The sequence below is a fragment of the Salvelinus fontinalis genome, chromosome 32 (genome assembly GCF_029448725.1).
Source record: "Salvelinus fontinalis isolate EN_2023a chromosome 32, ASM2944872v1, whole genome shotgun sequence".
NCBI classification, from domain to species: Eukaryota; Metazoa; Chordata; class Actinopteri; order Salmoniformes; family Salmonidae; genus Salvelinus; species Salvelinus fontinalis.
Window position 1 is genome coordinate 44,584,122 of NC_074696.1, and position 16,721 is coordinate 44,600,842.

General features: G+C 40.5%; 1 protein-coding gene across 1 annotated transcript in view; it reads right to left on the reverse strand.

Annotated features, from left to right (window-relative positions):
- Window positions 1-1,878: 1,878 nt before the first annotated feature.
- LOC129831447 (probable ATP-dependent RNA helicase ddx6) overlaps window positions 1,879-16,721 on the reverse strand; it is a 42,850-nt gene continuing 28,007 nt past the window's right edge. Inside the window, exons 10-14 of the mRNA XM_055894842.1 lie at window positions 15,815-15,931; window positions 14,625-14,688; window positions 10,619-10,720; window positions 10,276-10,497; window positions 1,879-6,014 (exon numbers count right to left, since the gene is read on the reverse strand). Coding sequence (XP_055750817.1) covers window positions 10,289-10,497; window positions 10,619-10,720; window positions 14,625-14,688; window positions 15,815-15,931 — 492 coding nt within the window. The 3' untranslated portion in view covers window positions 1,879-6,014; window positions 10,276-10,288. The remainder of the gene's footprint in view (window positions 6,015-10,275; window positions 10,498-10,618; window positions 10,721-14,624; window positions 14,689-15,814; window positions 15,932-16,721) is intronic.

The window sequence follows — 16,721 nt, forward strand, 5'->3', positions numbered from 1 at the left end:
CTTTACCCTTTGTGGTTGTTAAGGTTACCGCTTTAAATACAATTTCTGCATCCCTGCGGAAATCTAATTAACAATACAAAAATCCCCATCAGAAGCGTCTGTTTAACCTGTTGGGGATGGGGGCGCTGTTTAGACTATTTATGCTAATTGGGTAATTTTTGAAACGGCTTCCCACAAAATCCTTGATCGTACAATATGCATATTATTATTATTATTGGATAGAAAACAGTCTATAGTTTCTATAGGAGTTGAAATTTTGTCTCTAAGTGGAACAGAGCCCATTCTACAGCAATTTCCCTGACATGGATTCAGATTTCAGAAATGTTGGCCACTGTTCTGAAGTCAGTTAAAAAGGCACTGATATTGCTATGACTGTACGGACACTTCTTACGTCTTCCCCTGGATGCCTTTACGTGATGACGATTCCAATGGGGTCGATTGCGCGTTCACAAGCCCTATAAATCAAAAAACCCTGTAGCTAGCAAGTCTTTTCTTGGTGCGTCACGCGCGTGGAGGACACCGACCCTCTCCTGTTCCAAGCGTTAGTTTAGCCTGTTATATTTCTCCGGTCATCTTTTCACTCGTTATAGGAGTTAAAAACATCATAAGGTAGTTAATTTAAAGCGTTTTATAGCAATTTATATCCGTTTAGTGCGATTTTGGGACATTTATTTCTTTAACGCTGTGAATAGGTGGGCACGCTTTCAGTTCATCCCGAACGCAGTTGGCATTTCCACATGGCAAGAGGACAGCTTTCCACCAAAAGACGATTCCTCCCAAGAAAGGATCCTTTGCCCAAGATACTGATGGAAGAACAGCTCAAGGTAGGACATTTTTATTATGATAAATCGTGTTTCTGTCGAAACATTTTAGTGGCTTAGGACGCCATGTTTTTTGACGTAGCTTCGCTTGGCGCAAACTGTATTGAAAAGTAAGGATAAATTTAAAAATGTAATACCGCAATTGTATTAAGAATTAAATTGTCTATCAATCCCTGTCCACCCTATATTTTTTAGTCACGTTTATGAGTATTTATGTATAAGAGTAGATCACTGTCTAAGTGGCGCAAGGACATTTTCTGACCAGCTTGTCTACATTTCACATTGTCTAACCATGATTTTGGTGGCTAAATATAAACATTTTCGATCAAACTGTATATGCATGTTGTAATGTGATGTTACAGGAGTGTCATCGGAAGAATTCTGAGAAGGTTAGTGAAAAAATTAATATCTTTTGGCGATGTTGACTTTTATCGCTCACTTTGGCTAGAATCAATGCTGGGCTGCTATGTGCTATGTGCTATGCTAATATAACGATTTATTGTGTTTTCGCTGTAAGACACTTAGAAAATCTGAAATATTGTCTGTATTCACAGGATCTGTGTCTTTCGATTCGTGTATGCTGTGTATTTTTACGAAATGTTTGATGATTAGTAAGTAGGTAAACACGTTGCTCTAAGTAGTTTTTCTATTCCATTTGTGACGGTGGGTGCAATTGTAACCTATGCCATCTACCTGAAATATGCACTTTTTTCTAACAAAACCTATCCCATACCATAAATATGTTATCAGACTGTCATCTAATGAGTTTTTTTGTTGGTTAGGGGCTATAAATATCTTAGTTTAGCCGAATTGGTGATGGCTACTGGTGTTGGTGGACAAATAAAAGATGGTGGATTATGCTAATGTGTTTTTAGGTAATAGATGTACATCTTTACATATTGTGTCTTCCCTGTAAAACATTTTAAAAATCGGACATGTTGACTGGATTCACAAGATCTGTGTCTTTCATTAGCTGTATTGGACTTTAATGTGTGAAAGTTAAATATTTAAAAAAAATATTTTTTTTGAATTTCGCGGCACTGGTTTTTCAGTGGGGGGGGGGGGGGGGGGGGGGTGTGCCGCTAGCGCCACGCTGATCCTAGACAGGTTAAGCATCCGCAGATATCACCCTTCGGCATCTGCGGTGCAAGGTGGCAGAGTTAGAGCGATGTTTGTCAGACCATTAGACATCCCGTAAAACCGGTCTTCTCACAAAAACGTTGGTTTTGGATGCACACTAATATGGCTGCTCTGTGGAAAGCTGAGACTCTCACGATGGTGTTCAGTTTTAGGACACCCACAAGCCTCACGACTCGTCTGAAGGTCTCCGGTATCAGTAAAAAAAATAAAAATGAATGTAAGTATATGAAGATACTGTAGTTTATTTAGTGCCTAAAATAAGAGAATAAGTACATGTAATAAAATAAACATTCCCTGATCTTTCTTACATCACTCAGATATAGGACAGACACTTCAGAACCTTTAGATTTTTGGGGGGGACTATGTTATTCACTGCCTTTCTTTGACCATCTTAAAACAATTAAATATGTAGCTTAGAACCCACCCCATTACGGTTGGGTGGTATCCAGATTTTCATACCTTTTTTGTACCATACTGGGGTAAACTGTATTACCGGAAGTGCACACAAGGGGCACTATTTGAAAAATACAATAGATTTTCTGAGTCGCACAAAACAATTTAGGAAACAAGGATCTTTATCTAAAATCAAAGCAAATAAGTTTTGGTTTACTTAGAAAATTTTGACGTGGACTAGCAACTTCTGACAGACTGATTTCGTCTGGACAATTTTTAAAAAGTTGCTCAGCAACCAGATACAAAAAAACAAGCAAAAAAAGAAACATCCCCTTTTCAGGACACTGTCTTTCAAAGATATTTGGATTTTTACAAATTAACTTCACAGATCTTCATTGTAAAGGGTTTAAACACTGTTACCCATGCTTGGTCAATAAACCATAAACAATTAATGAACAGGCACCTGTGGAACGGTCGTTAAGACACGAACAGCGTAGGCAATTAACCTGTTTTGGAGACTGGTTTTTGTTCGGAATTTCGGATGACTGACGTGCCCAAAGTAAACTGCCTGTTACTCAGGCCCAGAAGCTAGGATATGCATATACTTGGTAGCATTGGATAGAAAACACTGAAGTTTCTAAAACTGTTGAAATAATGTCTGTGAGTATAACAGAACTGATATGGAAGGCAAATACCCAAGGAAAATCCATCCGGAATATATATATGAGGCCACAGGTTATTTCAATGGTTGCCTATGGGATATTCAAATAGATAGGACCCGGATTGCAGTTCCTATGGCTTCCACTAGATGTCAGTCTTTAGAAAGGGTTTCAGGCTTGTTTTGCGAAAAATTGACAAGTAGTTTGAAGAACTCCAAGTACTCTCTCATTAGAAAAGTGGTCTTGTTTGCGCGTGAATGAGTTGCCCGCACTTTGTTATTTATCTTCACCTATTCAACATACTATTCTCCGTCTTAAATATTATCATTTATTTAGATATTAGAGTACCTGAGGATTGATTAGAAACATCGTTTGATTTGTTTGGACAAACTTTACTGGTAACTTTTTGGATTTGTTTATATGCATGTTGAAAGAGTGGATTACCAAGATCATTGGCGCCAACTAAACTGACCTTCTGGATATAAAGGAGGACTTTATCGAACAAAAACGACCATTCATTGTGTAGCTGGGACCCTTGGGATTGCAAACAGAGGAAGATCTTCAAAAGGTAAGAGATTCATTTAATCGCTATTTGTGATTTTGTGATGCATGTGCTGGTTGAGAAAGTATTTGTGTGGGGCGCTGTCCTCAGATAAATCGCATGGTATGCTTTCGCCGTAAAGCTTTTTTGAAATCTGACAACGCGGTTGGATTAACAAGAAGTTAAGCTTTTAAATGATGTATGACACTTGTATTTTCATGAATGTTTAATATTACGATTTTTGTATTTTGAACTTCGCGCTCTGCAATTTCACCGGATGTTGTCATAGATCACAGTTATGAAAAACTTAGGACACTAAAGAGGCCTTTCTACAGACTCTGAAAAACACCAAAAGAAAGACGCCCAGGATCCCTGCTCATCTGCATGAACGTGCCTTAGGCATGCTGCAAGGAGGCATGAGGACTGCAAATGTGGCCAGGGCAATAAATTGGCAAAATTGCTGTAAATCTGTACAGTGAGACACCTAAGACAGCGCTACAGGGAGACAGGACGGACAGCTGATTGTCCTCGCAGTGGCAGACCATGTGCAACACCTGCACAGGATCGGTACATCCGAACAGCACACCTGCGGGACAGGTACAGGATAGCAACAACTGCCCGAGTTACACCGAACGCACAATCCCTCCATCAGTGCTCAGACTGTGCACAATAGGTCGAGAGAGGCTGGACGGAGGGCTTGTAGGCCTGTGGTAAGGCAGGTCCTCACCAGACATCACCGGCAAAAACCCACCGTTGCTGAACCAGACAGGACTGGCAAAAAGAGCTCTTCACTGACGAGTCGCAGTTGTGTCTCACCAGAGGTGATGGTCGGATTCGCGTTTATCGTCGAAGGAATGAGCGTTACACCGAGGCCTGTACTCTGGAGTGGGATCGATTTGGAGGTGGAGGGTCCGTCATGGTCTGGGGCAGTGAGTCACAGCATCATCGGACTGAGCTTGTTGTCATTGCAGGCAATCTCAATGCTCTGCGTTACAGGGAATACATCCTCCTCCCTCATGTGGTACCCTTCCTGCAGGCTCATCCTGACATGACCCTCCAGCATGACAATGCCACTGGCCATACTGCTTGTTCTATGTGTGATTTTCTGCAAGGAAGGAATGTCAGTGTTCTGCTATGCCCAGCGAAGAGCCCGGATCTCAATTCCATCGAGCACGTCTGGGACATGTGGATCGGAGGGTGAGGGCTAGGGCCATTCCCCCCAGAAATGTCCAGGAACTCGCAGGTGCCTTGGTGGAAGAGCGGGGTAACATCTCACAGCAAGAACTGGCCAATCTGGTGCAGTCCATGAGGAGGAGATGCACTGCAGTACTTAATGCAGCTGGTGGCCACACCAGATACTGAATTATTTTTTATTTTGACCCCCCCCCCCTTTGTTCAGGGACACATTCCATTTCTGTTCGTCACATGTCTGTGGAACTTGTTCAGTTTATGTCTCAGTTGTGTAAATATTTGTATGAACATAAGATTCAACAAGTTTACTGAAAATAAACGCAGTTGACAGTGAGAGGATGTTTCTTTTTTTGCTGAGTTTATGTTCTGTGGAGGAGGGGGAAAAAAGTTAGGTTCCAATATTAGGATAATCGTTGTGATTGGACGAGAGAGGTGGGGGTTATCGAATTAGGAACAACTCCTATGTTCTCCTTGAGCTCATTAAAGATAGAATGTTCATATTTGAAGATGGCAGAAAAGCCCGTCTTTGGCAATGGCAAGGAGTGGAATGTTAGCTAAAAAGACTGGTACCCAGGTTAGAAAGTCTGCTGTAACCAAGAAGCTTGATCTTGACATCTAGCCACTTAGGTACCTAGCAAGTTAGCAAAGCTGGAGACCAGAGGTGGATCTAAATTATAATGACATCTTAGATTCCGTATATTTATAAGCACACAAACCTGCAGCCTCCAGGTGCCCCCAACCCCCCCCCCAAAAAATATTTTAAAACTGTTTTGAAAATCAGTCAGTATTTCAAAATACCCCAGTGTACAGTATATCGCCCAAACCTACTAGCCATAAAAGTGGATGACGTATTCAGCAGGAAACAATACAATACAAGATACAATATTTTGCACGGTTCTTACTTTTTTTAAAGGCAATGTTCCTCAACTATCTCAAGTTTTTCAGCTGAATATTACCTTGCAATACCAGGATACAACCCCCCCCCAAAAAGTCTACATGTCTTAAGCCAAAAAAGGACTGATAACTCAAATCAGTGTGCATTTGGCAAGTTACCTTTGGTGCAAAACAACATGGTTAAGACTATTTCAGCCAAAAAAAATGACGGCATCTCCTAATGAAATAAAAGGGGAAACAAGAACAGAACATACAAATCAGCAAAAACAAATACATCCATGTGCCAGGTTCTGAAGGTTGAGAAAAGATAAGTTGAAGAGGTGCCTGAGCTGCAAGAGCTGAATGTTGTGCAAAAGCCGGGTACATCCTGTTGTCCTGAATGGAAGATAAGGTGGCAAGGATTAAAAAGATAGGTGTCTCTCTCTCACACACACCTGCGCCCAATTCAATATATCCCGTATCCCTTTTATAGCCACAATTATTTGATCGACATAAGGAAGATGGTAACGGAGTCAGCTTGCCATCTGAGGAATTTACCATATTCCTTACACACATCTGAGCCCTTTCAGATACAAGTTAGGGTTGCCCTAAAATATTAGCCATTTTCACTGGCATGTCAGACATACAGTGCATTCAGAAAGTATTCAGACCCCTTTACTTTTTCCAAATATTGTTACGTTATTCTTATTTTCTAAAACGGATTAAATAAAAAAATCCTCAATCTACACACACACACACACAATACCCCATAATGATAAAGCATAAACAGATAATATTTTTGCAAATGTATAAAAAAAAAAGTATTCAGGCAATTTGCTATGAGACACGAAATTGAGCTCAGATGCATCCTGTTTCCATTGATCATCTCATCCTTGAGATGTTTCTACAACTTAATTGGAGTCCACCTGTGGTAAATTCAATTGATTGGACATGATTTGGAAAGGCACACACCTTTCAGACACCCCACAGTTGACAGTGCATGTCAGAGCAAAAACCAAGGAATGAGGTGGAAGGAATTGTCCGTAGACGACCTAGACAGGATTATGTCGAGGCACAGATCTGGGGAAGGGTACCAAAAAATGTCTGCAGCATTGAAGGTCCAAGAACACAGTGGCCTCCATCATTCTTAAATGGAAGTAGTTTGGAACCACCAAACTGAGCAATCGGGGGAGAAGGGCCTTGGTCATGGAGGTGACCGAGAACCCAATGGTAACGGACAGAGCACCAGAGTTCCTCTGTAGAAATGGGAGAACCTTCCAGGACGACAACCATCTCTGCAGCACTCCACCAATCAGGCCTTTATGGTAGAGTGGCCAGACGGAAGCCCCTCCTCAGTAAAAGGCACATGACAGCCCGCTTGGAGTTTGCCAAAAGGCACCTAAAGGACTCTGACCATGAGAAACAAGATGCTCTGGTCTGATGAAACCAAGATTGAAGTCTTTGGCCTGAATGCCAAGTGTCACGTCTAGAGGAAACCTGGCACCATCCCTACAGAAAGCATGGTGGTGGCAGAATAATGCTGTGGGGATGTTTTTCCAGCATCAATGACTGTGAGACTAGTCAGGCTTGAGGGAAAGATGAACAGAGCAAAGTAAAACAGATCCTTGATGAAAACCTGCTCCCTCCAGAGTGCTCAGGACCTCAGAGTGGGACGAAGGTTCACCTTCCAACAGGACAACGACCCTAAGCACACAGCCAAGACAACACAGGAGTGGCTTCGGGACAAGACTGAATGTCAGAGCCCAGACTTTAACCCGATCGAACATCTCTGGAGAGACCTGAAAATAGCTGTGCAGCGACACTCCCCATCCAACCTGACAGAGGTTGAGAGGATCTGCAGAGAAGAATGGGAGACACTCCTCAAATATAGGTGTGCCAAGCTTGTAGTGTCATACCCAAGAAGACTCGAGGCTGTAATCACTGCCAAATGTGCCTCAACAAAGTACTGAGTTTGTGCTTTTACATTTAAAACAAAAATACATTTTAGAATAAGGCTGTAATGTAACAAAATTTGGAAAAAGTGAAGGTGACTGAATACTTTCCGAATGCACCAAAAAAAGTATATAAATAAAATATATAGTACCAGTCCAATGAGTACGTGTGTCCAAAGTTTGGACACACCTCATTTAAGGGTTTTTCATTATTTTCTACATTGTAGAATAATAGTGAAGAAATCAAAACTATGAAATAACACTTACGGAATCATGTAGTAACAAAAAAGAGTGTTAAATCAATATACAAAGTAGCCACCCTTTGTCTTGATGACAGCTTTGCATTCTCTCAACCAACTTCATGAGGTAGTCACCTGGAATGCATTTCAATTAACAGGTGTGGCTTGTTAAGTTAAATAGTGGAATTTATTTCATTCTTAATGCGTTTGAGCCAGTCAGTTGTGTTGTGACAAGGTAGGGTTGGTGTACAGAAGACAGCCCTATTTGGTAAGACCAAAGTCCTTACTTTGGCAAGAACAGCTCAAATGAGCAAAGAGAAACGACAGTCCAACATAACGTTAAGACATGAAGGTCAGGCAATACAGAATATGTCAAGAACTTTGAAAGTGCCATCGCAAAAACCATCAAGCGCTATGATGGAACTGGCTCATGAGGGAAAGGAAGAGCCAGCGTTACCTATGACAACAACAGTAGGCTTGATTTCCAACAATGACGAGACAGCCTACAGGAAGGAAGTGAGAGTGTGGTGCCAGAAAAATAACCTCTCACTCAACGTCAACAAAACAAAGGAGCTGATCGTGGACTTCAGGAAACAGCAGAGGGAGCACCCCCGTATCCACATCGACGGGAGCGCAGTGAGTAAGGTGGAAAGCTTCAGGTTCCTCGGTGTATAAATCACCGACAAACTGAAATGGTCCACCCACACAGACAGCGTGGTGAAGAAGGCGCAACAGCTCCTCCTCAACCTCAGGAGGCTGAAGAAATTTGGCTTGACACCTAAAACCCTCAAACTTTTATAGATGCACAATTGAGAGCATCCTGTATCACCACCTGGTACGGAAGCTGCTCTGCCCACAACCGCAGGGCTCTCCAGAAGGTGGTGCGATCTGCCCAACGCATCACCGGGGCAAACTACCTGCCCTCCAGGACACCTACAGCACCCGATGTCACAGGAAGGCCAAAAAGATCAAAGACAACCACCCGAGCCACTGCCTGTTCTCATCCAGAAGGAAAAGTTAGTATAGGTGCATCAAAGCTGGGACAGAGAGACTGAAAAACAGCTTTTATCTCAAGGCCATCAGACTGTTAAACAGCCATCACCAGCACAGAGGGGCTGCTGCCCCATACACATAGACTTGAAATCACTGGCCACTTTAATAGTAGAACACTAGTCACATTAATAAGATTTACATATGTTGTATTACTCATCTCATATGTATATACTGTATTCTATTCTGCTGTATCTTAGTCTATGCTGCTCTGACATTGCTCGTCTAAAGTATTTATATATTCTTAATTCCATTACTTCAGATTTGTGTGTTTTGTTAGATATTACTGCACTGTTGGAGCTAGAAACACAAGCATTTCACTACACCCGCAGTAACATCTGCTGGACACGTATGTTGCCAATAAAATTTGATTTGCAGAGGATAAGTTCATTAGAGTTAACAGTCTCAGAAATTGCAGCCCAAATAAACGCTTCAGAGTTCAAGTAACTGACAACTCAACATCAACTGTTCAGAGGAGACTGCGTGAAATCAGGCCTTCATGGTTTAATTACCTCAAAGAATCCACTACTAAAAGACATCAATAAGGAGAAGAGACTTGCTTGGGCCAAGAAACACGAGCAATGGACATTAGACCGATGGAAATTTGTCCTGTGGTCTGGACCGCCGTGTCTTTGAGAGAGGCAGAGTAGGTGTACGGATGATCTTCGCATGTGTGGTTCCCACCGTGAAGCATGGAAGTGGTGGTGTGATGGTGCTTTGCTGGTGACACTGTCAGTGATTTATTTAGAATTCAAAGCACACTTAAGCAGCATGGCTACCACAGGATTCTGCAGTGATACGCCATCCCATCTGGTTTGTGCTAAGTGGGACTATCATTTGTTTTTTCAACAGGACAATGACACAACACACCTCCAGGCTGTGTAAGGGCTAATTGACCAAGAAGGAGAGTGATGGAGTGCTGCATCAGATGACCTGGCCTCCACAATCACCTGACCTCAACCAAATTGAGATGGTTTGGAATGAGTTGGACCGCAGCGTGAAGGAAAAGCAGCCAACAAGTGCTTAGCATATGTGGGAACTCCTTCAAGACTATTGGAAAAGCATTCCTCATGAAGCTGGTTGAGAATGCCAAGAGTGTGCAAAGCTGTCATGAAGGCAAAGGGTGGCTACTTTGAAGAAAATAAAATATATTGTTTTGTTTAACACTTTTGGTTACTACATGATTCCATGTGTTATTTCATAGTTTTAATGTCTTCACTATTATTCTACAATGTAGAAAATAGTGAAAATAAAGAAAACCCCTTGAATGAGTAGGTGTGTCCAAACTTTTGACTGGTACTATATATAAATAAAAATGTATACAAATAAAAGACTGCCTATATAAACAATAAAGTACTGGGTCCAACTAGTCTTCTGAGGAATTTGTCATATTGCATGTTATAGGGAATGACTCACCAGTTGAGGAGTTCTAGGGCTCCACCTGTTGGCGGCCTGTCTCCTTCAGCTCCTCCTCGCAATTGGGGTTGGTGGCGTGTAATTCTGCCACGTACAGGCTCTTGTCGATGCTGCCAGGGATAGGCTTGATGTCGGTGACCAACTGGTCCTCGATGGACTTCAGATTGAAGCGGTCTTCAGAGGTGATCAGGTTGATGGCCAGGCCCAGGTGGCCAAACCTCCCTGAGAGACAATATCACAGAGGGATGGAATGAACATGTGGCCAGGTTCTCAAAACAGAACAGATTTGATAGAAAGCCTTGCCATAATACCAAAAGAAGCGCATACAAAAAGGTTTCCATACCTGATCGTCCGATGCGATGCAGGTATGTCTCAGCATTCTTGGGGAAGTCGAAGTTGATGACGACATTGACGGCCTGGATGTCAATACCTCTAGTGAAGAGATCTGTTTCAAACAGTAAACCATAAAACAGTTTAATCAACTGTACTACATACCCATGTAAAATCTGATATAACCAAACAAAATATTCAGAAAAATGTATATGGACGTGCAATATGCAGAATTTGCTCAGCCATTTCCTGGTTGCAAAAGAACATACAATTGTTTGCCTAGGGCTGGTGAGACATAGCCAAAATATATCACGGTATAAAAAAAAAAAAGTGATAGCATTATGTTTTTGAATGACAAAAGTTCTACATTTGTTTGATGAGTAGCCCGTGACCCTACCTCACTCTGGATTAGGGTTAAGAGCTTCTGCTAAATGACTAAAATGCAAAATAATTAGAATATAGTGGGAACTTCGAACACTATTGTTTGACATGACAACGAATGAAAATATCAGGTGGAGTTATTGTGACAGGGTAGGAACCGAAGTGTTAATAAGTGTTTCCTAGGGGACCCTATAATCTTTAGCTACATTGAATGTTCTCTTAACTACTTCATGTAGCCAGCCAGCTAACTAGCGATTAGCGGCTCGCAGATGTAAGAAACAATCTAAGTGTAATTATAGAATACTAGTGGATTTATATTAAGAAGCAAAGTGAGAACAGCATCGTTGTGATCAACAATGTTGCATGTGCTGCATTGACCATGCAGACTGAACGTAAGTGTCTCGTGGTCAAGAAACAAATGCGCTCCTTGAGTGACTGGGCGGGGATAGGTCTGTGTGGAAAGCGGCATAGATAGAGACGACTCAAGTAGTGGAGTAAACAATTTAAAAAAAATACACACAGCGTATCACTTATGACGCTAGGGGTCAGACTGATTTTTTTAAATATATTTTTTTAAATAACGTTCCCAAGGTAAACAGACTATTTTCTCAGGTCCAGATCGTAGAATATGCATATAATTTACAGATTAGGATAGAAAACACTCCAAAGTTTCCAAAACTGTCAAAATATTGTCTGTGAGTATAACAAAACTGATTCTGCAGGCAAAAACCTGAGAAAATCTAACCCGTGTTTCCTTGCCCGTCTTTCTTCCATTTAAATGGGTATCAACCAGATTCCTTTTCCAATGGCTTCCTCAGGCTGTGACCAGGCTTTAGACATAGTTTCAGGCTTTTATTTTGAAAAATGAGCGAGATTTTTCAAAACTAGTCAGGTGTCCTCTGATTAGTTCCTGCGCGCGAGAGGGGTAGCTCTCCATTTTCTTTCTTTTATTGAATAGGTTACGGTCCAGTTGAAATATTATCGATTATGTTTGTTAAAAAGAACCTGAGGATTGATTATAAAAAACATTTGACATGTTTCTACGACCATTACGGATACTTTTTGGAATTTTCGTCGAACGGAACGAGGCTTTGGTTTTCTGAACATAACGCGCAACCCAAATGGCGTTTTTTTGTTATTTTTTTATCGTTTTTTAAAAAGTTTTTTTGTTAAAAAAATTATATTATTAAAAATAAATATAATATTAAATAATATTTATCGAACAAAAAGAACATTTGTTGTGTAACTGGGAGTCTCGTGAGTGCAAACATCCGAAGATTATCAAAGGTAGGCGATTAATTGTATTGCTTTTCTGACTTTTGTGACCATGCTAATTTGGGGCTAGCTGTTGTAGCATTGATTGATACGCTCACAAAAGCTTGGATTGCTTTCACTGCAAAGCATATTTTCAAAATATTTTCAAAACATTCAAATACTGTTACAGAACGTAAAAATCAAAATACAGTATACCGCCAAGTTCACCTAATTTTGTAGAGAATCATTGTACCATCTAAACCGCTGTGAAATATCTTACCAATAACAAAAAATATTGTATTTTCAGCTGGTGCACAAAACCGAAAGTAAAAAATAAATTAAAAAAACTTTACGCGAAGCATAGAAATAGCACACACACCAGATCTACCGCTTCAGACTCAATGAAAGTCACATTTCTGAATTTGGTCGGGTCGCTCATTGGTATAAAACCACTGTGCAACTTCACATGCATCCCAATCAATGACGACTAGCGTGGGCCAATTTCGATTGTAGATTCTCAATTTATAATAAAAAATGAAGTTAGTCCCGGAAGTATTCTAAAGGGTGATTATTAGGTTGCATAAACATGATTAGTGCTTCCCCTTCAAATCAGTTATAGAAAATAAATAGAGGATAGGTTGCTGCTAGGGATGTGGCTGTCACCAAATTGTCAGCCAGTGATTGTCATGCAAATAAAACTGTTGGTCTCACGGTAATTGAGCGTGAATTAACATACACACATTTAGCATCTCCTGGCTTCCTAAATCCATGTTATATCGCCTACACCTTCACAATAAATACATTATTTTAGACAGGTCTAAAGAAGCATATGAAAAAAATGTCATCTATTTCTGAAGAACAGAATAGCATACTTTGAGTTGTCCTTATGTTAGGTCCTGATCAAAGAAATAGGTATTCCTATATGCTTAATTTAGAGTTATTCATGTAACTTTAGTTCCATTTAAGTCATTTAGCAGACGCTAAATGACTTAAATGGGGGGGGGGGGGGGTCAGAAGGATTACTTTATCCTATCCTAGGTATTCCGAGGTTTAGTTCTACAAATGTTGGGCTATATGTTTGGATTTCTAATACATTGTAAGGCTGCATGCTGCGATTAAAAAGTAGCTTGAAAGACATGAGCTCTGCCTAGTTTTTTTTTTTTTTTGCACAGGCTGCACACACTACATCAGATCACTCATTCACAATTTGACAAGGACTTGATATTGCCTAGAATTTCACGGCGGCATCCCGTCGGTGGCTGTAACGCACCCTAAAAAAAAAAAATCCATGCCTTTTGCGGCCATTGTGCACCTCCCCCTGAGTGATCCGCGCTCCATCACGTGATCGGGTCTTTCTCACAGGCCACAAGTGGAGAGACACATTAGAGATGCAACTGCGCGCATCCATATCCAATTCCGAGGTGCATATTGAAGATATTGGAAGAACTGTCCACATTTACTTCTGTCTGCCAACAATATGAGTAGGCCTACCTCACAGCAAAAGCACTAGCCTATGTCAATCTAGGAACTGGGTTCTACAGTTTGAACCCCTGCTGTCTCTGGCTCCACACCAACCCTGCTAGATGTGTGAAAGCGTATAAGCTAATGATCCATCATGTATGATATTCCTGGGAGTGTGTAAAATTATGTTGTATTACCATATCATTTTTGTCTGTGCTCTATAGTTATGTACTTGAAAATGTATCAATTGACCAATTCAGCACATTTTGGCAGACTTGATACAAAATATTGTCCGATATTGCAGTGCTTCATTGGATCAATCTGAAAATGTGCCCATACTGCTGCCATCTAGTGGCCAAACTCGAAATTTCACCTAAACTACAATATATTATGGCCTCTCTTGCATTTCAAGATAGAACAAAAAATAAATAGAAAACGCATTTTTTTGTGTTTGTATTATCTTTTACCAGATCTAATGTGTTATATTCTCCTACATTAATTTTACATTTCCAAAAACTTCCAAGCGTTTCCTTTCAAATGGTATCAAGAATATGCATATCCTTGCTTCAGGTCCTGAGCTACAGGCAGTTAGATGTATGTCAAAAAAGGGTCAGATCCCTAAGAAGTTTTTTTGGCCACTTTAGTTGGGACACAAAATAATATATATGCCTTGGATACTTGAGGTAGCTGACTGATTCGAAAAAGTCACCAAAAAAAGAGCATTATTTCTTATGCTGGGCATCATTTACAAGTGATGATATGATTCACAAGTGATAGGCTAATATTGTCACCCATCAGACTTGTCAGACTAGTTTTTCTAGACACAATGGTGTTCCCAAATTAATATTCCAGGTCGCACAGCTAAATATTTAGGAGCATATGTGACCAAAATGGTCGCACTTTAGAGCCCTGTGGACACGTACCAGTGCAGACAAGATTTCTGCAGAGTCCATTTCTGAAGTCGTGGAACACACGATTTCTGTACTCCTGTGAGGATTAAAAGAACACTGCATGAGAGCACTGAACACAACCTCAGAATTGCATATTTTCTCATGGCTCCCATACAGTGACTAGCACAAACTCATATATTCCCCATATTTCTGTCCAAAGGTCGTCTCCTCTTTGGTCAGATTTTTCTCTTGTAGGACAATAAATACAAATCTGTTCTTCATTAAATCTGGTATGGTTTGTAGACCATAATAATAAAATCAGGAGTTGGAACCGGTTCAGGGAAAATTCTTAAAGGAACAGAATCAGAACCACAAATGAAAGTGATCTATACAGTTCCGGAACAGAACCGTTATTTTTTTAAAGCATGGGAACAGGTTAATAAAAAAATTTACGTTCAGGGCAAGTCCCACAATAAAACAAAACCCACTCTGTCACTCAAATGTATTCCAGTGTCTGCCTGACAGAAAATCTTTGCTAGTGTGTGCAGGCAGCCTGCCCCTCAGAAGCATAGTCTAGTAGCCTACTGACATTACAAGCGTGATTCAGAAGATATATTTTTAATTAAAGATTGAATTAACCTTTTCAATGCTAGTTAAGAATACTGCAGTGATCATGTTTCACATTGGATTTATTAACTACAGTAAGACATGATTTTAATTCTGTTGCCGCTCTGCACACACTTCAAAAGACATACCATAGCTTCTATGAAGGAACTTTGAATAAGTTATAATTCTGTGGGCCTAATTCAGATGCATGTCATAAGATGCACAGCACTTCAAGCAAAGCCTCCTCCACCCTCGCTCGACCTGGCAAATTTCAGTCGCATCCTTCACTCGTCTGTCCAATGCATGTAAATAGCTTGCCTGCTCCATAGCAAGCTGATCTATCTACATTGATTACATTACTTCACCAATGTCGAGCAAAAAAATAAATACAATTTTAGAAGTTTAAAAAAGGAAAGATAAGCCGTTACTCTTTTGGGGATTAAATGGGTTCAGAACGTTATTTTGCTGGTCGGAACAGTGGAACAAAAAAGTTCTATTCAGAACGAAACGATTGGAAAATAATTTTGGTTCCAACCCCTGATAACTTTCCCCCTCCTTTTAAAGTGGCCGCAGATTTTCCTCTTGTAGGACAATAAGCGTGAATCTAAATGGATGACCTGCATCATCTTGGCGTGGATGTAGAAGCAGGAATAGCCCAGCTGGGTGATCTTCTTAGCCAGCAGCTCAACTCTCTGGGTGGAGTTACAGAAGATGATGGACTGATTGATCTGCAACTGAGAAAGGAAATGTTAAAACTAACAAACATTCAGAGATGTACTTCATATAGCACTTTTCATTATAATGAGAATCTCAAAGCCTTAAACAAAAATAAATACGGGATTCTGGCAGGTCTTAGGCAATGGTTTAACATGAATGTAAACATTTCTGAAGTGGGTTTAACAGATCAGTGGCTGCGGTTCCAACGTTTCCCGGACATTTCAAAGAGATTGGCCTTTCGGCAATCTCAACGTTCAATATGCGCAGGATTTACGGCAGAGTTGCTCATTGGAAATAAGATTAATATGTTCCATGACAACATCTGGCCCTCAAAAATAGAACGTAAAAAACTAAAATGTAGCTTTTGGCTAGGCAAGTTTTTTTGTATTTTGAGACTTAAAATCAAAACGAAGACATTTTGTGGTTGGAATTGCAGTTTGTATTTAGTGTGAGAATTTAGACATGAGATAGCAACTTGACAGACTGTTTTGTCTGGACAAACAAAACAAGTTCCAATATTTACATAATCAAATCCTCTGTACTCCTCAAACTCATTATAGAATATTTATATTTGAAGCTGGCTGGAAGGCCAGTCTCTTTGGCACATGACATGGAGTGGATTAGCTAAAGAGACTGGTTCCCAGGCTAGTAAAGAACAGGCTACTCTGGCAAATGGTGCTTGTTGATTAAAGTTAGATCAAATGTCTGCAAGATCACAACAGTATCCCTACATAACAGCAACAAATATAAAAGCATAGAATAAGGTTACAGTAAGACATACACCACTGCATCTCTCATGTGGCCAAA